The following is a 24,275-nucleotide window of genomic DNA, read 5'->3' on the forward strand; positions in this document are numbered from 1 at the left end:
ACAGATAAGTGGAGCATTAATGCTATTAGAACATTCCATCTAAAGAAGGTGAAATGGTATGTTTAAAATAAGGAAAGACAAAGGAAAAACATTGGAATGTTGGGACAGAAGGCTCATAGCATCATTATTGCCAGCTGCCACTAATTTGTCTGCAGTGAAACTGCCAACATTGCAATGTTCTAATTAAGCAGTGCTCACCCGCTGCATGGGGCTGTACTGATTTGTAGCGGTTCCAGCCGTGCTGATTTGTAAGTGCCCAGGACCAAAGATAATAGCCCACGTGGTGAGATATCTTCTCCTTTTCCCTATGTGACAGGTATACGCCAAAGCTGTGTCCTTCAGCTTCTCCTGTTTGACATATATTTCAATGATTCCCAATGTAGTATACATTTATTGAAGGTAAATCTTTCTTAGAGAGGCACAGATCCACCCTACTGATGAGGTCCAACCAGACCGAAACACGTGTCTGGGGTTTCTGTTGGTACTCTTGTTCAGAGGAGAATTGCCTAGCATTTCGGTGCTGGACTGCCCCAGGGCAGGACAAAGACTGATATGTTTGGGATATTTCTTCTCTGTGAAAGATAGTGAGCTAAAGACTCTGGGTAAGTCTCTCGTAACCAGGACTAATGTCTGGCAGAGGGACTCCCAGGACCCCCCTTTTTAATTTGCATTTTTAAGTAACTTTGGGTCTCACCCTAAGTTACTAGGGGAATCCAGACGTGGACCCCTTGCTCACTTTTCTTAGAGAGGCACAGATCCACCCTACTGATGAGGTCCAACCAGACCGAAACACGTGTCTGGGGTTTCTGTTGGTACTCTTGTTCAGAGGAGAATTGCCTAGCATTTCGGTGCTGGACTGCCCCAGGGCAGGACAAAGACTGATATGTTTGGGATATTTCTTCTCTGTGAAAGATAGTGAGCTAAAGACTCTGGGTAAGTCTCTCGTAACCAGGACTAATGTCTGGCAGAGGGACTCCCAGGACCCCCCTTTTTAATTTGCATTTTTAAGTAACTTTGGGTCTCACCCTAAGTTACTAGGGGAATCCAGGCGTGGACCCCTTGCTCACTTTTCTTAGAGAGGCACAGATCCACCCTACTGATGAGGTCCAACCAGACCGAAACACGTGTCTGGGGTTTCTGTTGGTACTCTTGTTCAGAGGAGAATTGCCTAGCATTTCGGTGCTGGACTGCCCCAGGGCAGGACAAAGACTGATATGTTTGGGATATTTCTTCTCTGTGAAAGATAGTGAGCTAAATTCTCTGGGTAAGTCTCTCGTAACCAGGACTAATGTCTGGCAGAGGGACTCCCAGGACCCCCCTTTTTAATTTGCATTTTTAAGTAACTTTGGGTCTCACCCTAAGTTACTAGGGGAATCCAGACGTGGACCCCTTGCTCACTTTTCTTAGAGAGGCACAGATCCACCCTACTGATGAGGTCCAACCAGACCGAAACACGTGTCTGGGGTTTCTGTTGGTACTCTTGTTCAGAGGAGAATTGCCTAGCATTTCGGTGCTGGACTGCCCCAGGGCAGGACAAAGACTGATATGTTTGGGATATTTCTTCTCTGTGAAAGATAGTGAGCTAAAGACTCTGGGTAAGTCTCTCGTAACCAGGACTAATGTCTGGCAGAGGGACTCCCAGGACCCCCCTTTTTAATTTGCAGTGAAACTGCCAACATTGCAATGTTCTAATTAAGCAGTGCTCACCCGCTGCATGGGGCTGTACTGATTTGTAGCGGTTCCAGCCGTGCTGATTTGTAAGTGCCCAGGACCAAAGATAATAGCCCACGTGGTGAGATATCTTCTCCTTTTCCCTATGTGACAGGTATACGCCAAAGCTGTGTCCTTCAGCTTCTCCTGTTTGACATATATTTCAATGATTCCCAATGTAGTATACATTTATTGAAGGTAAATCTTTTAGTTATTTTTAAAGTTGTATTATTCTTTTTATCCAAAAACATTTTATGTTTTAATTTTATATATGCTGATTATTTTATTTTGATGAAATCTTAATGACTTTGACCCGAATAAAGAACCATGTTGATCATATAGTTCTGGAACTCACGAATATCGGTGACGTACCAAGGGTAGTGGGGACACACATAGCCCTTATTGTTTTTCATGCAGATGGTGCAGTTTTGTTAGCACGCACGCCAAAGACTCTCCCATCACTCACCAGTAAATGTGCAGTTTAACGACAAGCATTGACTCTTGGTAAACACCTCGAAGTCCAAGGTTATGGAGCTGGGGAGGTATAGTTTTCCGGCGGCGGCCTGTGGTGCAAAAGTCAAAAGATGGAATGGATTGATAGCCATGATTATCTGGGTATCACTTTTTCAGGATGACTATAATAGGCAAAGCATAATGACAAAACAGTGAGCCGGATGAAGCAACTGAATGCTGCTATATTCCTATGTGTGAAGTAAGGGTCGCTGCTCAATAAAGCTCATGTCACGTGCCTACAAAGTATAAACCGTAGAAACCGTGGCATATGGATGAGGCTTGAGGGGTTGTACCAACATGAACCCTTTGGGAGAGTGCGCATTTTTCTTTTTAAGAAAGCCATTGGGTGTACCACAAAGGACGGCCACATTTTCTGTCAGGAAAAGGCACAAGGCAACATGCCGTGTGCACTTGCAGTGGAGTCAGAGAGCAATGGCGGCCAAATGAGACTATGGTGAGCAGTTTGAGGAAAGAGGAGGCTGCCGGAGAGCAGGACGAAGAAGCCGGAATATCCTGGCGATATTTCAGGCGGAAAGGGATAGGTGGCGACAGGAAGAGGAGAGCTGAGTGAAGGGGGAAACAACGCAGAGATAGGAGGAAACGGACAGATGGAAAATGGAGAGTGCTTCGATAGAGAACAGCCAACACAAGCTTGCCTGAACAGATAATGCCCACATTCCCCATGATCTGATTGGTCGGTACTGTCCTGCAGGGCACTAATGGAACATGTAGTCTCACTTGAGCACCTCTCAAGTGCCTCTCGCAACCACCCAATGCTCTAGATCCTGCATTTGGACCTTCTGCTCTAGATCCTGAATTTGGACCTTCTGCTCTAGATGCTGCATTCATAATTAAACTTTGTTATTACATAGAACTGCACACTCCTGGAATGATCTCTCTTGCCAATACCAATCACAGGCAGGAAACACACATCCCAGCTGCCACAAGCATGACCACACCTCCTGATCTCATGTGCTTTGCCCCTGAATCGGTTGTCTACTAGCTTTCCTTTCACCTGCCCTCGCCCCAGCCCTTCCACTTTCATATACACAGACCATGGTGTGGTGGGCCTCTGGCAGGGACACAATACACTACCTCCCGGACAAGGTCAGGCGCCATAGGACAACTACGGTGGTGATGGGGGCTGTGGTGGGGGCGGTATCAATATTTAATAACATAACACACATAACATGGAGCATGTCACATAGCAAAGCACATACAATATGACGCACCTGTTATGCCACCTAACATGACATATTGGTTGAACTTGCACATTCTTAAAAACAGGATATGTGTTCGCCCATATCTGATCCCGAAATGTACCAATGATGTTGTGTTAGGATACGATATGATATGGCATTTATAACGCGCCTATACACAGGTGTTTCATAAGGGCCAATTAACTAAGACCTGTGCGAATGTTGAGCTGCAATGAGTTCCTCAGCTGAACAAAATGCGAAGGTCACCTCATCCACGAGTGCCACCCACCTGGACCTTTTGAGAGAGACGGGCAGGCGGTGCAACGCTGCTTACCTTTGCCCCAGTAATCTATAAATAAAAGGATGCACATTCAATGCTTTGATGTGTATGATCATCCAGCTGGGTGGCGGACCGACACCTGCTCACGTCATTGTTATGTCCTGGCCTGCGGTCACTCAAGGCCAGGTAGACTAATGCTGGGGGCACCCAGCCGACATGCTTGTGTATACCCAGCCGACATCTCTAGATAGGGGGCACCCTGTCAGGCCGTGAGCACACAGTCTCTTCCATGGCCTGGGGACACCCAGGTGACCACCAAGGACGGCACCAGAGTTGCCCAACAGGGTCACCGGCGCCTCGCTGCAGAGTTGCCCGTCAGGGACTCTGGGACCATGTGGATGCAGAGTTGCCCATCAGGGACTCTGCAGACTCAGGGGGAGGGCACCATGGATAGTGTTGCCCAGCAGGGGCACTGTTCGGGTGGAGGGTCCTGCAGCAGCAGGCCCTCTGCCTGCTAAGCAGCGCCAGCATCGCGCTGCAGTAACAACACACAGCAGGCAGGGCTCCATTACATCAACTGATGAGTGGGAAACGGCCCGTCTCTTTTATTTCCTCTTATCACATGATCACAACATATGACCTTGGCATGAGCCCTGATCAGATGCACCCAACAACAACGTGTGCATAATCCTGGTCATGCCAAGTGTTTCTAAGATCCTAATGCTGATCAGAGCGGGTTCGGGTTTGTGTGTTTCCTAGAGTGATTGAAAGGGGACATCCCAATGAGTTTGTGGTGGTGAATTAAGGCACCTATCGCAGAAATAGGTGCCTTTGAATGTACCTCTAAAGTAGGGACAATTACATAAGGTCTCGGCTGACTTGTAGTTGCCACATATGTACCCTCCTTCTGCATAGGAAGATAAACAGGAATCCTTGCGTTATTTGGATCCAAGTAGTAAGCAGTGCGTTCTGTGAGTGAGATAAGAATCATAATAAACAAGATACATGTATAAATGATGTATAGGTAGGCCCACTTCATGCAGCAGAAGCTTCTTACACATCACGGAGGTCTCTCGTTGTCGGCCATGACATTATTACTATTGATGCTGCCCATTCTTAATCTTTTTTAAGGACGGAAAAATCAACTTTGTTTCGGGCAACATCATGCAATACTCTGGTAATATCTTAATCTTCTCAATAATGTCTTCAAGCAGCTAGCTGATTGCAGGACGATTAACAGGGTTGCTGGTGTATAGAAAAGAATTGTCCTTTCACCAAACAAAATGTGGATGCCTCTCCAGCAAGAAGTAGAAGACTACAGCTAATATGCTCTGGATCTCTTCCTCCAAAAGTCTCATTCAGGATGTAGAAATTCATTAAGTGCCACTGTATTCCTTAGATCTCTCAAGAAGATGTGAGCATCAGTTTGTCTTCCAACGAGATGTGGGCATTCCTCAATCAGTAATGGAAAACCAACCCTACTAGTCTGTGAGCATTTTCATCACATAGGGGCATTTGTGTTTTCTCCACTGTATTCAGGAAGCTGGAGAACTTGCTCAATTATGGCTGCAAACAATCTCCTCATGATTGGACTGTTCTTAGGATCTTGCAGGAAATTACGAACGTAAGTAGTTCTCCTCCCCAGGGAAGGGCATGAATGAAGAATCTCGAGAAAAATAGCAAGGATGATCCAATTGACGTTGTCATTGGGCACTCAGTGAGAATGGAATCTGGGAACTGTTCCCTTTTCCAGTCGTTGAAATGGAAATCCAAATCTGGCATTCTTTCCTTCCCGATCAAGACTTAAACATGTCTCAGTACAATGGTTAGCAAGCTCTTTTGGCTCAAGAACAAATAGCCTTCTTTCACTCCTTTTTTAGCAACTTAAAAGAGTGTCCCAAAACAATCCACAGTCCAATGTACTCTGTATCTGTTTATTTGACAATTTCTGCGCCCAGCTGGGTTACTCGCTGGTATGCTTCTAAGCTTTGCCCTGATGTGGTCTGCGGGGAAGGTTCTGCCTTGTGGTAGAATTAGGCGTGCTCTCCGTCCTGCCTTCTTTGCAGGGGCGCGTTGTCTTTCATGGGCGAGTGCTGTCCAGTTACTTCATTGACGCCGGCCCGTTTTGATATTGTTCAGGTAGGTCCTATTGCTGTTCTTTAGTTTTGTTGCTATCCGGCATGCCTTTCTTTGTTTACAATGTCTCTTTTTTCTCCCTTAGGTATGCAGAGCTTCAGCGCGGCGAACTGGCTTGGTTGAGCCCCGCTGGTAAATGATGGCGCATTAAGAGCGCTATGATGCGGTAAGTAAGCGCTATGCGCAGCGCTGCGAAGTCTTGCCTTTGCTAACCTGTGTTTTCCTTCCTTGTAGGTCGCAGTGTTCTTCAGCGCGAGGGGAATGGCCGGAGTGGTGCCAGCTGAGAGGCGACCAGCCAGGTAAGCCTTTTGAGCAGTTCGTAATTTGTAAATGTCTCTTGCCTCTATCTTCCTCTTTCAGGTCATTTTGTCCAGAGGCGTGCAGATTCGAGGAAGCTGTTCTCAGTAGCTGCGAGTGTTTAAAGATGAAGATTGCAGGTAAGATGCTGCTGCTAATGATTTTCCTTTTGTCTCCTTGCAGGTTCTGCTTCTCTGAGGTTCGAGGGAATAGCTGGACATGGTGAGCGTCACTTTGCAAGCTGCAAAGTAACACGAAGCATGTTCTGCAGTCAGGGTGTGGTTTATATAGCCCAGGTAAAGTAGTACCAGGGAAAGTAGTTCCACGCCTGCCACACCCAAAACACTAGACCGCAGAGCTTGGTTCTTAGGAACCAAGCTATTTGGATGCCTCCATGTTGGCTGACAATATAATAAAGTAGTTCCCGAGTACATTGTTGTTCATGGTGTATGAGCCTGGTGCCATAGGCGCCAGGACTGGCCCCATGAGGGCTTTTGAAGAGGATGCCAGGCTCTAGAGGCCCGAGTCCTGACTCCACCTGGCCAATGGGTTTTCCAGAAGGGGTTTTGGCCGAGGGTTGTGACAATGTGCTAGCCCTGCGTGTACCGTTGATGTCACATAGGCAGAGTCACTGTACACGGTTACTTCCTGGTCTGTGTGATTCTCGAGCGTGACAATCAGCACCACTATATCTGCAGCCTGTGCCAAAAAGTGAGACGGTAGTCGTGCACTTATCAATACTTCAAACTCCCCATTTGCCTTGTGCTTTACCACAGTGGCCCCTGTATATCTCTGTCCATCACTGTCATCAATTCCAGAAGAACCGTCAATAAAGAGAATCTCCCCAGCTGCCAACGCATTTTATTTCACTCTCAGGATCTCATCATAGAATTCCCCATAGTTTGAGCAATTGTGTGCATGCTCATCCTCTGCTAGTGGTTCTGCTATAAACATGGCAGGGTTCACTATTCTACATAATCCCACTATAATATGCTAGAGGCTTGTACCTCAACGTGGTTCTCTGTGTGAGTACTGCCATTATAACTGGCAACCATTCGTATGCAAAAATAAGAAGAATTTCACAGCATAATTGGGAATCCCTAGAACTGGAGCTGTGCAAATTGCCTTTTTCAACTAATCAAACCCTTCTTCCATTTCCTCAGTCCAGACAATTCTTTCCTGAGTTGCCTGTGATTTTTTTCAGACCTGCAACAGGGGCCTTGTATATGAACTATAATCAAAGATCCATGCTTTCACATAATTGCATAGCCCTAAAAATCTTTGCATATGCTTTATCGTATGTGGCTTTGCTGTTTTCAGAATAGCCTCAGCTCTTTCAGGAGTAACTTTCTTTCCTTCATGCAAAATTAACTGACCTATGTACAATACTTTCTCTTGGCAATACTGAAATTTCTCCTTATCTACTTTATATCCTTTCTCTGCAAGAATAATCATCAGCTGAACTGAGTCAAGTCTGCACTCTTCTTCTGAGATGCTACAGATCAGTATGTCATCTACGTATTGCAACACAACACTTTGAAAATCAATATTGCTTAAGTCCATTTGTAAGACTCTATTACAAATCAATGGAGACTCGCAGTACCCCTGAGGTAATCACATGCTTTTCAACTTAGTCTGACGAAACATAAATTATTCAGATCTTGAGAATCTTTATGCAACAGGATTGATAAAAACACATTTCTTAAGTCAATCACCATGAAATATCGTTCCTCAACAGGGATACTACATAAAATTGTCACAGGATTAGGAACTAGAGTGAACTCGGCCTCTACAATCTTGTTAATCAGGTGTAAATCCTGAACTAAATGCCTCAACCCCCCCTTAGATTTTTTGATAGGGTATACTGACATATTACATGGTGACTCTGACGTCACTAAAATACCTTGTTCCATCATGGCGGATATCGTCTTGAAAATACCTTTGTCTGCCTCTCGAGACATGGGATACTGTCATGCTCGAGGTAAAATTGCTCCTGGCTTCAAATGAATCTTAACTTTTCCACCCCCTTTCAATAGGCCTACGTCATAGGTGCCTGTGGTCCATAATGAAGCTGGCAGCTTTGCCATACCTTCATCGAAAAACTCGGGATATTTCAATTCTACATAATTTTGTGAGACCTTGCGTTTAATTGCTCTCACCCAATAAGTAATACTCATTTCATATACTACTTCGTCATCTGACAGATGATCTCTAAATATATCCTCGCCAGTGACGTCAGCCAATCTATAACGTTCCCCAATGGCAATCGCTGTGCACCATCGTCTTCCTTCATAATCATTTGCATCAAGCAAAGTCATTTCTCCTCGCACTATGGCTGCTTGTAATTCTAAGGGAAAGACTCGTCCTCCCTCTTCATCCATGGGTATCCTTGGCCTGAATAAAAACTCATCATGTATCCTCACAGTTTTGCCCACTAAACCTGGTATCCATGTTAACAAAATGCATATCCCATAATGGAAAACCTCTGGCTCTAATGGTTCTACTAGTATGGCCATTTGTCCCGTGAATGCCATAATGAATTAATTCACGTTTAAATAATGCATTCCTGGCGTGGAACATAGTATGCCTTCATCAGTAAATGAAATCATCATGTTCAATTTTATCATTAAATCTCGACCTCATATATTAACATGCATCTGTCTCAAATATAATAATGGTACAGACATGTCACATTTTCCTATAGAGACTGGCAATTTTTCTGTAAAAGGAACTCTACTTATAGCTCCTGTGAAAACTTCAGCATTCGTGGCATTCCCAGATAACTTACATTTGCCCTCTCGTATACATGAGTGTGTTGCCCCCGTGTCTACTAAAAAAGAAAAAGATTTGCCTCCTATATTGACGCCAACCCTCGGTTCCTCTTGATGAAGATTGTGCATCACTGATAGTATTGAATACATAAAGTCACCCAGTGAGCTGTCCTATTGTGGGTATATGCTTATTCTCATACCTGTGAAACGATTTCCTCCTTTGACAGTGACACCTCCTATCCTAGGAATCATTAACTGTCCTGTGCTTGTGCCCTGCTGTATTCACAAGGGTGAATGCAGTGACTGCCCTTGCGGCGGATTCATTGCTGCCTGTTGTGTTTGCAAACCCTGCTGTATTCTCGGCACTTGGGTTTGCTGCATCGTCTGATTTTGGGCAAACCCCTCTCCATTCTGTTGAGTGTATGCAGGCAGGCATATAATCACCCCTCTTGAGAATTGCCCATTTTGCACAAACCCTTGATTTCTACAAGGTGCAAGGTGACCTGACATACCACATGTCCAACACACAGGAGGTCTCCTAATTTGCCCTTCCTGCATGCCCTGACTATCATTCTGCATATTTTGAATCCCTCCTTTGTTATTCAGGAAATGTCCCTGATTATTCTGGAAGCCTCTCCCTCGGAAGCCTCCCCTTTCCCAATGTATAAATCCATTATTTCCTTGATCGAACTGCCTTTGGTTATTCACCTGTGGCATGCCTCCGTTTGCTGTGAAAACTCAACCCTTCTCTGCTAGTCACCATAGCCCCTTCTATGGAGTATTTTGACAATTTCTCTGCACTAATTTCGCATCTTCACCTTTCCTAGCGTCATCTTTCTTTCGATTCTTCTCCTGCAACAGTCTGCGGTAATATCCAGTGGTTAGCTGAATTTCTGACCATGGCTTTGCTTCCATGCCACCAATTTTTTGAGCTGCTTCTGTACTGGCTCTGGCAGCCTTTTGCATAATATATGATAACATATAGGTATAGATTTCCCCCAAGGCTCACAAGTTTCCAAAGACCACTGCTCTTGGAAATTTCGAATGTACACAAGAGGATCATCCCCTTCCTGCATCTTTTTTGTCATTATAGCTCCCCTATCTGACGTGTCCTGATACAGCACTCTGAGCGCTTTCCAGACTGCCACTCTACAGTTATTAAATGGTGCTTCATCATGAGCCGTGTTCTCCATAGTGACACTCGAATATCCTGCTCTCAACCAAACATCGTCTGCTCTTTCCCCACCGATTGCGGCTAGAAGACCTTTAATGTCTCCTGTAGCGAACGTGTTTCCTCCTGTCATTTTTTTCTAGCTCATGTATCCATTTTCCAGCGCCAGAAGTTAAACTCGGGAGCTTACACCTTAAATAGTCTTTATCCATCTGTGGCCATGGTATATATTGCGGTTTGGCTCCTCCTTTGTCTGACAAGGGAAACTGCGATATCCCAAACTCACACTCATCCCCCATCGTCTTTCTTTCCATATCAGGGACAATGGTTCTGCACTGCCTTCTTCCTGGCAGTGATCTTAACCTGCTCACATAAGGTGGCAAGTGCCCCATTTCACCATGGGACTGCCCTCTAGGTTGATCTAGTCACGCCAGAGATTCTGACGTCCTCGATTCGGGTAGATCTAGTTCCAACCATCTTACTTCTTTGTCCGCCGGGGAACATCTCTCGGGACCACATGCATTACCTCCCTCCTCCCCACGGAGGGTGTCTCTGTCTTCATCTGACATATCCTGTACCCAACTTGTGTGGCTTCCTTCCTCCTCGTCTCTATTCAGCGTTAGTCTATCTAAAGCCAACACCTTAGGCTCAAAACTACACAAACCTCCCTCTCTGTTTTTTAACTGTGTACTCTCAAGTTGATAATTTTTACCCTTCCCTTTCAGTTCTTCCTTAGTCTTCATATCATGGTAAACTTTATTGATGGCGTCCCCAATACTTCTAGAGTCAAACTCATCCTCTAGATTTGCTCTAGACTGACCTAGCATTGGTTCATATGCAGAGAAGAATTCCTTTATGTCCTCTCATGCTACTACTGGATTAGGATCCATTAATTATTTTTCTAAACGCTCATTGTTGCATGCTCTCTGCCTTCTCTTTCATTCCATTTAATCATCAAACTCTCTTCACTTGCTTGCTTCTTCTCTCACCCTTCATTCTTCCTTTTTTTCATATATCTTCTCTCATTTGCCCTTCATATTTTTTCATCTCTATGTCTATGTAGCCTTTGATCCCTTAATTTTTTTTCCTTCTGTTCCTCTCTCTTTCTTTGTAGCCTTTCTCGTTCTTTGATTGCCCTCTGTCTGTTGTCATATTTCCTCTTTTCTTCTGCCCTTTGCTGTTTTTTCAGTTGTTCATCCTGATACAACTGTTCTTGTCTTTATCTAGCCTTCCTTCTTTCAATTGTTCCTCTCTATCCCTGTCTTTTTTGTTTTGATTGTCGCGATCTCTTTGCCTTACTTTATCAATGCTCTTACCATCAAGTTTGAGCATAATCGGGCCACCCATCCATTCATTCTGTATGAGCGCTACCTCAACAGCCTTATCTTTTCTCCCTTCCATCTCTTTATTTATCTTCCTATATCTAAGGTGTACTTGGACTGTCACCTCTCTCCTTGTCCTTTCTCTCTTTGTCCCTCAGGACTTTATAGATCACATCTCTTTCAGGAACTTTCTCTGTACCCTCATCGCTGCTATGCGTAGATGACTCATGCCGGATTGCTGTACCCTGCCGCTGCCTTAAGTTCTCTTAATGGGTACACTCCATCTTTTATACTATCGCCTTTTACTTCAGGCGGGGCGGGGAGCACAAGGCTCTTCACCCCCCTCTTTGCATATGTTAAGTATTCATTGTTCAGGAGGCGGCTCTTCTCTTTCCTTCTGGTACATTTTCCAGAGCTCTAAGTGCGCTAGCCTTTTATCTAGCTTTTTTCCTGTGTATGCTGCATTCAAATATGTCGTCATGTGTTGCAAAACTGCCTTTGAAAGTGATCCCATTTGTGGCCATGGCATGAACATTTTGTCTGCTGTGCCCTTAACCCATTCTGCACTGTACCGTTTAAGCTAAGGTGCGTGTTTCGGCAGCTGCTTGCATAAATGTGTAAATGGAGTAATATCCTCCATTTTGACTTGTCACACTTGACTGTCAATACTCACCTGTACACTTTGCACTTTTTCAAAGATACGTTTTCAGAAAAATAATACAATATGAGCATGCACCAATCGCCACAGCTCCAATCCCTTTGTATCACGTTTTACGCCAATCTACTTATTCACTATACACCATCAATTCAATTTCAACAAATAAATAATTAACTCTTGAATCTCGTGTTTTCCTTTTCACGTCTCTTAATTCATCTAATATTTCTTAGCTGCATAAATATCTATACAATACATATGACACACAAACAAACTGACATACTCGACCGGCCACATATATCTCAGTCTGCGATCCTCGAGACTTATCCCTGCCCCTAAAAAATACCCCAATTGGGATGCGAATCATTCTCTTTAGACAAGTCTTTAAATGAGTCCGTAGCATACGTCATCCATTAATGGGACTCTAAATACGACTCCTTTTGTTACATGCTATGATGCAGGACACTGGGTTTACTCTACTGTAATGTTACTCGTCTCACAGTTTCTTAATTGCGTGGCTCCTAAAGTCAATTACTTAATAACTCGATGCTCATCATCTTGAGGTTTCTTTTACCCCAACCTCCCTCCGTTACTTATTCCCCTTATCACTTTCTCCCCTCAATGCCCATTCACAATTTTGCCACCTCACTCAGTTTTACTCAGCATTTGCTTTTTTTGACTTTCGGCTCTCAGGATCGCCTCTTCCCCATCAGACGCTTCAACCTTCTGTCCGTTCAGCTTCCTGTAGAAGTCGGGAGGGGATTTCATACAAACCGAGGGACCCGTCTCACCTATGCTTGCAAGCCTTAATTTAAAAATTATGTCCGCTATCTAGAGGGAGCTTCACGTCCTTTTAGCCAAATGGCAGAGGACATTCGATATTGCTGGGATCCCCAAAGCTTACTAGGTCAATGGCTCTTTAACCATCATCTCTGCTACCACGTGAACCGAGACAGCCAACCCAGCCCTTAAAAATGAGGTAGAAATACCATGAGATGAATGGGGATGCAGAAGTTACTCAAACATCAATTATCAAAATGACTCAGGAAGTTGGGAAAGTTGACTGTTTTATTATCAGTTATCTAAAACAGGGAGTACAACGGACATCAACGGACATCTCATAGTCACTCAATGCATTTACCAAAAACATCATACTTACAGTAAAAACCCATAATTGATTACGTTACCCTACGTACTTACTAACGTCATCCTACGTGGCTAACTACAGAAACCTATTGGCCAATGTGATAGGCTTAGAGGCAACATATAGGTATACGTTCCATACTAGTCTAAACAGTGATAGGTTCCTTAACATCAGGTGGGACTAATAAGCCCATCCTTCAAACAAGTCACTATGAACCTCACTAAATACACATCGTCCCATTGGTTACATAAACTATACTGCTCTTAATCATGCGGCCCACTAAAATTGGTTGTCACTCTTACATTCATCAGTACTTTTCCACCCATGTTAGCAGCACGCAGGCTGGACTTAAAGGTGCTGGTGAGCTGGTCATAACCATAGCTTCCCACCAATTAGCATATCATCTATCATCACCTCTGGCGGTCTGCATGTCTATTAAGCCTTGGCCTTGGAAATGTTCTTTGCTCTGGAGAATACAGGGGAGTAGAGGCACGCTCTGCCTCTCTGCGTAGGTGTGGTTTGTCATGTTTTTCCAAATTCATCCCTTCACATGACTGAAGACCACAAATTTGAGCTCTGGTGGGTTTAAAATACTACTATTTAATGAAACTCTGATGTCTTCCTTGTTTTCGTTCATGTCTTCAGAACAGGAGTTTCATTCTTTCACACAATTGTAACAAATGTCTGCTAATCCCAGTCCGATAAGAACTTTGCTTCTTGGGGCTGATCCAGCCTCGCCTTTCTGAGATTCACTTCTGTAATTTTGTTGTTTTTCAACTGCGACACACTGGAAAAGGCCTTCCTTCTCTGGTCAGCTGTGCTATAATACGTTGTGGAAACATGCATTCTTTACTTATTACTATATATGTATACGTTGGCGCATGCCGCAATCTATTCAACACATAGCTAGCCTCAAGAATACTTTGTCTGCTTGCATTTCTTTGCAACTGTACACGTATAAAATGACTTGATATCTTCATCATTTCTGTAGCATAAGTTTCTTCATCTCGAGCCCGAGATGTCACTTATCTATGATATTTGCTTGATGCCTTATAGAATATCTACATTTTTTTGTCTCTGCATCTTTTCTTCGTGTGTCAGTATTCCTTTGAGCGACACCACCAATCTGTTCTTTCATTCATTGGTCCTGCTTCTTCTGGGATTTCATTCAAATGACCATCATACTGTCTCGTATGTAGGTATGGCTTTCTTAGTGGAACCCTTGCCTCCAGGATTCTCCTTGGTATCATATTTTCACTGGTACTGCACGTTTCTCAACATATAGGCAATATGGGCAAGGTGGTTGAGGTGGGGGTACTTTGCTCCTTATCTACACTTCCATTGAAAAACGCTCTGTGAATCGGTCCCTATGCCTCTTGCTCTATGCCTTAGAGTATGTATGCATGTATGTGCACATGTTTGTATGTATGTATGTATGTATGTATGAATGTATGTATGTATGTATGGCCTTTATAAAGAAGCAATAGAACCCTGTACATAGGTGAAGCACCAAGGTGGTTTCAGGTAACTGCAGGTGTAGTGTAGGTAGCCGGGTCGGTTAGGGGAAGCATTTGCATGATGTTCTTTGAAGAGCAGTGTCTTCAAGTTGCTCGTGAAGTGTAGGTTGAAGGGGGCCAGTCTGATCTGCATTGCTAACTTATTTCAGAGATATGGTGTATAGCAGCAAAAGGCCTGTTTTCTAGTTTCGGAATTCTCGCAGGTATTTGCTTCCAGTCTGGCCATGTCGTGCCTTCTAACAGGCTTGGACTGGCCTACAGGGCAATAGGCCTAGGGCGGAACCAAAAACACAACATGCTTGTGTGGGTCAATTTTATAGGTTAAAGTGTGCCACTTTTTGGGCCAATTTGGGCCAGTTTGATGAGTTAATTCACTATGCAGCTAGTAGTTTTGACCAGTGTTGCTGAATAAATATTCTTTAAAATGCACCATTTGCACCACACTTCATCAAGCCCCAACCTCCCACTGGTTACTATTCAAACAGTGTCAAAAAAGGAATGAATTGCTTTATGCAACTGTGGGCAACTTTTTATTTGGTGCGCGAGACAATATTATGGCCCAGTCCGAACCCTGCCACTGTAGGACTGTTCCATCAAAGCTATTGTTTTGCCAAGGAAGGACAGATGCATGATGGGGAAATAGATAGCAGGTTGTCAGTGCAGAGCTACGAGAAAACATCGAAAAAAATAACTGTGAATCCGATAACATCATTTTTTTCCTTTAACTAATTTTACCGCATATATACCTCCATACCCCCCACATTTATTGTCATCTTAACCCACTCCCCCACATATATATATATATATATATATATATATATATATATATATATATATATATATATATATATATATATATACAGAAAAATTAGTTTACAAAAAACGTGTTTGAATCAGATTCGCAGTGATGGTTCGCAATGTTTTGGTATGGTACCGTCAGGGTCCAGTGTGGGTTTTTCCCACAGCGGGAAGATCTGTCCTGTTTTCAGTACATCTGGGAAATTGCCTTGAATGAAGGATGCCTTGGTGATGTTGGTCAGTGGTGTAAGTGCTTCACCTTTCAGTCATTGTCCCGGTTTCACTCTATCTTGATATGCTAATGGGCTGGTATGGGCAGGGGACCTGTGGTGTGTTTGAAGCTGTTAATGCGTTGCCTTAACTTGTCTATGAAGAGGTTGCAGAGTCCCAGTATGCAGTGGAAAGGCCACAAACTAAAGGTATCTCTCCATTATGCTTACCTCACTTTTCTTGAGAGTGTAAATTCCCTTCTCTGGCAATCTCTATCTAGGTGTGGTCCTAGTCAGGTGCTGGTTGGTCCTGAGTGATCAATCCAATTTATTCTCCACCAAGTCTATACACAGTGGGTGCCATGTTGCTTTTGAATCTTCCAGCTGCGCATGTATGATGCCAGAACTGCTATCAGTGGGATTTAGCCGCAGCACATCACCGGCAAAGGCCTGGGAGCTTGTCATTCAGGGTGAGGACAAATAACTGGTCATCTGAACCCTTCACCATGACGCAGGTAGGAGACAAAGAGGCCCCCTCAGGCCAATGCTACCTTATTATTAATAGAACATCTTCCCTGTATAATCACAGCCCACTAAGGGCCTATTGGGACTAGGTGCTACATGTCTTCTGATTGTTCACACTATGTGGCGCAGCTTGTTAATCTAGGTGTGGGTTGCTTCGAGGCGTGGGAAGGCCGCTACTTATTCAAAGCTTTAACAGTGTATGCCCACTAACTATGCAGCTGCAGACTCACACTGCGGAAACACGTTTAATGCTGTTCTGTTGTGTGTTTGTGAAATGAAAACGCATAAACATATAAATACATAATAAAAAAATGGTTTCACCAGGTAGGAGTCCATTGGCGGTTGTCTTGAATCATCAAATTCTGATTATCTCCTCTTCTCCTCACCACGTCCCTCATTGTTCTTAGTCGCTGTACCGGCCATTGTATGTGGGTGGCATGGCTGGGCGAACACAGATATGCATTGCAATGCAAGGGTTGCCACCCCTTGTTTAGTCTTAATAACACTATTGGGTTCAGCCTCCATCTGCGCCTGTGAATTATGCTTCTCAAGTGGTCCAACCCAAGTACTGCCGTCTCCCGCCGGACAGGTTTACTTCCATGATTCTCAGTATTAAGAGCCAATCATCATCTCAATCTCTCGCACGCGCCAGAACAGGCGTCCACTAGTGTAAACCCACTGTTTTTGTGTCCTGCCTTTTAGAGTGGCGGCACTTGTCCCATTGCCTAATTCTGACCTGTCCAATCTTTCAACCCATGAACTTTAATATATAGGGCTGACAGCCACCAACGCAACTGTATGCTTAATCAGGATGACCTTTTGAACCCAGACCCACAACATGTGACATGTTGTCTGCGTCAGAGTGCTTATGTTTACTGTTGTCACCACGAATCCTGTGGCCTTTTCCCTAACCCTCACAAACCTGGAGTAATCCCAGTGACAGCATTTAACCAGAGCCTTGACTTCTCCTTTCCCATCACCTGGCTACCCCTGGGTTAGGTGCACATTATAAATAAATACAATACAATACAATAGCTGCGACGCCTTCGGATCATGCTTGCGGATCTCGGGGTCCTCTCCCAAAAAGCCTTCTGAATGACGATCAGCTTCTTCTAGAGCAGCTCTGAGCTGTGGACACATTAGTGCCTCCACGGTGGCAATTAGGGCCCTCGTGCACCTCGGCCAGGACCAGCATTTAATTATTGGCAGATAGTAACTGCCAGCATAAAAATAAGAATTTGCAAAGTCAAGATTTTCTATAGGCCGCCATTTACTTTATTTATATAGTTATTTATATTCATATACAGGGAAGAGCAGCGCTCTTTTGATTGCAAGAGAACATACAATAGATAAGGTAACAGACTGGACAGGAAGCAGTGCGCTCCTTACAATGGGGTGAGTTGGAGGGACATTCTGAGCAGGTAAATGGAACAGTCACCGTGGACAATACATGGGCGGACTTACATAGGCGCCAGAACGGTAGTCGAGGAGCCAGATCCGACATTACGAGAAGGCTTGTAATGATGGGAAGAGGAGGATAGATACGGTGGAGATGTTCCTCCATTCATATATTTGCATTGCAACTTTTATATATTACAATTTACGACAATCAAATATGATGTCACTAGTAACATGTACCCTGCCTTTAGAAATAAAAGAAAAAAATGACATGTTAATACCAGTATTTACCGTTTTCATATAAAAGCAAACAATTGGACACGATATGTTTTGAAATTCAGGTTGTATGCTGGGATTCTGTGTTGCTTGGAAATTAAGTTGAAGGTACACTTAGTTACGTACACCATGAGCTCTTCAATAACTAACAACAACGGGCCTCATTACGAGTATGGTGCTGCAGTAAAAAGTGGTGTCAATTCTGTTACCGCCACTTTTTCTGGCAATAATGGAATTACTGCCATTTTTATGACACCACCGAATTTCGATTTTGGAGGAAAAGTAGAGGAGTCAACTCCAGCAAAAAGCTCGCTCCACTTTTCCTGCAAAAATCAGCGAATTTCCTGCAGCGGAATTTCCTCTTGCAGTAAATCCAGCAAAGTCTCCAAAGGAGCACTATGCACTGCGAAAAGAGGGAATTACACTGCCCCACCACTACCCGTAATCCCCTGGTAAACCTGCGGGACCGAGTGGTGGTACCGGTAAACAATTTTGGCAGTGCAGTAATTCAGAAGATTTACTGCCGAATAACTGCCAGGCGTGTAATGAGGCAGAATACCTTCCAGGCAGTTGCTTTTGAAGGCGCAAATGGTTGTTTTAAAACACCTTTATGTGGCAAGGATTGGGAGAACACACATCTTAATAGCTGCCATTAACCCATTACCTTTCATGCAACTGTTTTTGCAGCCTAAAATGCCTGTTAGAAAACTGACTTAATGCAACACAGATTTACATAACACTGAGAGTGTGGCACTTGTCCTGCTACCAGCATATATGTATGCCCCTACAAATGCTAGAAACATACACTTTCTATACATAAAGTGCTTGAGTCATACAGGTTGCAAGTGCCACCTCTATGACCAAAACTAAAAAACAAAAATCCCTTAACAATGACCATATTGCACATTCTCCCTGCTGCCAACAGTCAATGGGCTCTGCCAATTCCCTTGCTTAGCAATATTGTGCACCCTTTCTCTATTTAACTGGGGGTATAAGTGCTTGGTCCTTTGGCAAAAAGGTTATTTGATAACCGGAAAGAGCCAAGGAGCAGGTGCTGACGGACTATGATCAAAAATCTAAGCCAACCTGAGTTTCAAAGGTGTCATTGATCAATGGGGATTTCCATTCTGCACCAATTTAAACATACCTTGGGCAAACCAGGCTTTTATAGGGATAGAGTCCCTACATTCACCAAATAGGCCTCAAGTTTAAAAGTCTGGACTTTTGGTTCAAAATAAATTATATTACATGTTTCTAATCAAAAAGTAGGTTTCAAATGTTGAACTTCCCCTCTGATGAAGCTGAATTCACTGTCCTTCCTATAAGTCAGATAAAGGCGTTGCTACATCTAACAGCAGTGTATTTTGTATCCAAAGGTTCCCTGGCCTGGCTGGATAACTCAAACATAAGTTACAGCAATTGGCACAAGGACGAACTCCCTCTTGCCTCTTCCAAGTGTGGGCACATCTTGAAGAATTCTGGTTACAGTTGGGGGGGCACAGAAAATTGCAGTCAAGAGTTCTACTTCATCTGTGAGTTTGGTAAGTGAAATCTTTATTTTCTCTGTTATAAAGGTACATTTTGCAGCTACTGAGATATATTTCCTGCTTTTCTGTCTACCACTGCATTACTAGTTGTCAGCTAACAGAGTTTTCCTCTTTCATATTTTCTCTGGCAAATCCTCTAACCCATATATATTTGTTAGAAAGAGAAAAATGTATATGCTCCTCTCTAAAATGGAACTCTTGCAGGTACTGTGCAGCCAGTTTTAAATTGGTGGAGCTTGAACAAAAAGGCAATACCAAAAGGGAACTTGGAATAATTTTGAACCGAACATTTGGAAATGCGGGCCGGAATGACTGTGTCCAAAAAGATAATAGCTCCTTGAAAAAGGCAGCAGAGGTCATTTAATGCGTGCAGCTGATTACAGAATCCATCCATGCATATATATGCAATTCTAAGGATGTCTGCTACAAGGTGTCAGTGATTGGGAAGAGAGAGGGGAATGAAGAGAGACAGAGAGACATAAACTGTGGTGGCCAAGAAAAGTAGCTCACGTACTCAGGGAGGTACCAAACAGGAGGTTGCAAAGCCTAAGTGAGCATTGGCACAAAGGCTGACTGGGGCTAGTCATTTAGAATAAACCAGAGAGTAGCCTGCTGGCGTCTCTAGCCCAGATACCGGTGGCAATTGCAAAGCCATCAGAACCAACTAAAGAAGTTTGAATCCGCAGTCGGGATAACCCTTGCCTGGGTGGAGAGGGGGCATCATTACTACAGCCTGACAAATACCTAGGTAGGTTATATGAAAATCATACCCAAAAGAACCCCTAGGGCAAGCGGTACAGCAATAGGTTTGGCCTCTGTAAAGCAACAATAGCCCCAGGGCATTAGGGATCTTGCCCTGGTCGATGTCCATCAAGGGCATAGAGTCCTAGAAGAATGCTCAACATTGGGATCATCTGACAAGGCCATGTCAAATATGTGTTTTGGGTCACCAAAACCTTTCCAGAGACTATGGGCCTCATTAGGACCCTGGCGGTAAGGGGTTTGCGCCAGCGTTAGCTGCGCCGACCCCTTACCGCCAACTACGAGTTTCCAGAGCGCGATGGACACTTTTCCGCCCGCTTTTTGTGGGCGGAAAAATCCATGGCGCTCTGGGACCTTGGTGTTAATTACGCCACCGTATTTTACGGTGGCGTAATTAACTCCTTCCCCACTCCCATTGAGCCCTATGGGGCCGAAATGGGAATGGGGAAGGGTAAATGGGACAATGGGGACTTACCGCCCCGCCGACCTCGGAATGGGGCGGTAAGTCCGCCATCCGCCATGGCGTAAAGGGACTTTGCGCCATGGCCGGAAAGTCCGTGGATGGCGGTAAAAATCCGCCAGGGTCCTAATGAGGGCCTATGAGTTATTAGAAGAACCCTCTTCTGGGTGCAGACAACCAACTGCTTATGAAACAGAAAAAGGGTTGGACATTGGACTCAGAACAATCGGTCTTCTTAGCAAAGAGGGCCTTCACTTTGTGGGTTTGCTTATAAACCATATATCTCTGAAACACTTTCAATTATAAGACCATGTATGGAATCACTGAGTGCCAAAGCATATCCACTTTAAAGTTGGTTAAGGGTGTTCAACTTGCTTCATTTTAAGCAAAATGTATTTTTCAAGCTCACGGACCAAATAGGCCCATCTCCCTGCCTCTCAAAGTGTATTGACTATATTGGTCACGATTAGAATGAATGGACATTAGAAGTGATTGAAAGCAAATCCATTTAGCAGAGCTTGCCTGATGACCATGAATACTAAGCCTTCTTTCATTATTGCGGGTCTGTCGCTTGCTGAGTAAAAATTACATAGTTATCAAACGTGATGAGCAGGTAGGGGATTTGCTATAAACATATCAGCCGACGGGCTAAGAAATTGGGCAAGACCGTTGGTTGACTTGTTTGGCATTCGGTCCGACTTGCTAAATAACAGCCGCTTGCACGAGCCATAATGTCATACAGGATCAACAACAACTAGAAATTACCCGAGAGGTTGAACATTGTATTGCTTAGGTATTCAACCCAGCCCAATTCCTCAGACAGAAACCTATGCTCACGGCCACATCCCACATTCCAAAGTCCCATGTGCCCCCCCTGCACACTACCCACAGTCCATATCCTATCCTCATATGTTTCTACACACTGTCCATCCACACATACAGGTCCCCCCCCTCCATCCACACTTTTCACTAAACAGGCTTATATCTATCTCCTTCCACACCTCTAAAGACACGTTCCCACTATTCCACACACATACAATCTGGTTCCTCCCACTTTGAAGCACAACCCTCACCCTCAAATTGGCATGGAATCAGCACCATCTTTCACCCGTACACCAGAGATACATTTCCATTTGCACTCTAACCCATCCATCCGACCACAGGTGCCTGGCAGGAGACGGAAGGGACTGGAGCAGCATAGAAATAAGCGTGAGAGAAAAGAGGTAGATACGGCAGAAAGGGAAAAGCGTGAGAAAAGGACAGGAAGATGACTCTAGTAGAAAAAGTAGGACAACGTCGCTCTAGAGTTTTCAGGCAAATGTTTAAGTGATACTCACAGCCTGTAGCATCTGACCTTTGAGAGACTGCTTATTTTATGATGATATGATATGATAGGTTATTTATTATTCCCAGAGGGCTCTAAGCGCGGACCTGGGGATCGAGCCTGTGTTGCTTCGTGTCGTCTTGCTTCCAAGGCGAGCATGTTGCCCCTGAGCTATCCTCCTGAGATCGAACCAGTGGTACTCTGTGTAGTCTTGCTTCCAAGGCGAGCACGTTGCCCCTGAGCTATCCTACCGAGAGGAGCAGGATCCCTTTGCAGAAGGATCCCCTGTAAAAAACAAATTCGTTTTTTAGTGCACATTGCACTTGACATGTTAGTCTGCACAAATTGTGTCTACACAACTGCAGGGGGAATGTGCCTGCATATCAGACATTGTTTAAACGCACTACCCTAATACCCGAAGCATAGGGTGAACTCCTTACACTAGTTTTTAAATAATCCACTCAGCCATGGATGGATGTGTGCCAAGAGAAGGCGATTCTCTTAATAGAAACATCTTTGATGGCTATCACGAATGAGCCCTTCCTTCCGAGGTAGAGAGAGGGGATCTGAGCATAATTTAATGGTTTGGGGGATTTTGGACTAGAGCGCATTAACATCTTCTTCTTGTGGCTGACTTTTTTTGATTTTGAAAACCTGAGGAACAGAGAATCATCACGGCTCCCGGTCCCCTCCGTATAACAAGCCCCAAAATATACGTTCATAGTGCTGGAGCATGACTCCTTTGGTGGACAGGAGATCCCAATTCTGGATATGACCGCTGATTTCCTAATTCTTTGGTATTCAATGTGTTTGTAAACTAAATCTCCCCCTGGCCCAGATTTCCTTTGACAGGAATGTGCAACGTATTCTGCAAAGGTATCTTTCAAGAACAAAACTTGAACTCGACAAAGCTGCCTTACACGGCACCGCACAGCGTGGTAAACTAACCTGAGAAGATATAAGAAATCTTTAAGGAAACAATTTAGATAAAAGAAGTAGGATTCATTCTGGAACAGGTATACGCACAATAGGGGCTGCACATCTGCAACAATTAATTCAGCAAATAGTGTGGATTAAAACTGCAACTGTGATGTTCTTCATTGTACGATGTGCAATGCAAGGGAGGCAAACCTCTATGACAAAGTATTTCAGAAGTTGACAAACTTGATAAAATAAACCAAACTTCCGCATACCAATAGAGGCGATACACTACTGTGCTACTATAGCTCCTATTCTCAGGTCATGGGGCTGCAGGCCCATTCATAGTGATGTGTTTAACTTCAGGCTTGCAGATTGATGCCATTGCCAGGAGCATGCGAGCAGCTTGATATCAAGGCCCAGCCTGGGGATCATCATGACTGTGACAGCGGGCAGGCAGTAGGAGCAGATCATGGAACTGGGAGAAACGTTAAAGTCAAGTCCTGAATCAGCAAGAACTGACTCCATAACACAGCTATATTGACTACATTCGTGCAGATCTATAATGCACTTCCATTATTAGCCTATCAGCAGGACAAAAGGCCAAGTTGTTATCTCTCCAGGGCACCTGTACAAAGGTAAACAGCAATTCTCAGGTGCTGTAGAAAGTAAAACTTGAAGGGAGTTGTGGTTGAGTTAATACAGTTCCGTGGGCATTATACCATGCTGTGCATGGTTCTAAAACATGCACCACCACCCAATCCGGGACAGAGTTGTCTCACGTTACTCATGCTTGCTGAACTGCACTTGAAAAAGGAAAAGGATTGTTTTTCCTCCCCAGGTAATAATAGGAAAGCTACTGTGGTATTGCTTTGCAAAAGTATTTTTTATATTTCCAGTACAAATATGTCTACCGTAGCTATAGCATAGGAAAATGTATGGTGTGCTGATATACAGTACTACATAAATGTATATATATTCACTGAAAACACTTTGTTAAAGGGACGTTATGGTTAAGTTGCACTAATAAAAACCAATGAAATTCAATGAAAAAACTTTGTTAAAGGGACTTTATGGTTACAAGTAAATCGTTAAGAACATATGACAAGGTTAACGTCTAGATATACAGCACTTTTTGAGTTTTAATATTCTGACTGTCAGTGAACAAAACCACCTGGCCTAGATATGCCAGTGAACAAAAACAAGTGGCCCAGATATGTGATGTCATCTTCGATGTCATGGGTGTTATTCTTAGCAGTGCACGGTGGTGGCGCAAGTTATGGTTGCTTAGCTTGCCATAATTGGCGAATTTCTGAGGTTTTTCGGTTTTACTTGTAACCATA

General features: G+C 44.0%; 1 protein-coding gene across 2 annotated transcripts in view; it reads left to right on the forward strand.

Moving 5' to 3' along the window:
• LOC138455382 (polycystin-1-like protein 2) overlaps positions 1-24,275 on the forward strand; it is a 900,768-nt gene that overhangs the window by 24,144 nt on the left and 852,349 nt on the right. For both annotated transcript variants that reach the window (XM_069607102.1, XM_069607103.1), the window contains exon 2: positions 19,298-19,462. In XM_069607102.1, coding sequence (XP_069463203.1) covers positions 19,298-19,462 — 165 coding nt within the window. The remainder of the gene's footprint in view (positions 1-19,297; positions 19,463-24,275) is intronic.

This window comes from Ambystoma mexicanum, chromosome 1p (assembly GCF_040938575.1).
Source record: "Ambystoma mexicanum isolate Mex_15411 chromosome 1p, UKY_AmexF1_1, whole genome shotgun sequence".
In the NCBI taxonomy this organism is placed as follows: domain Eukaryota; kingdom Metazoa; phylum Chordata; class Amphibia; order Caudata; family Ambystomatidae; genus Ambystoma; species Ambystoma mexicanum.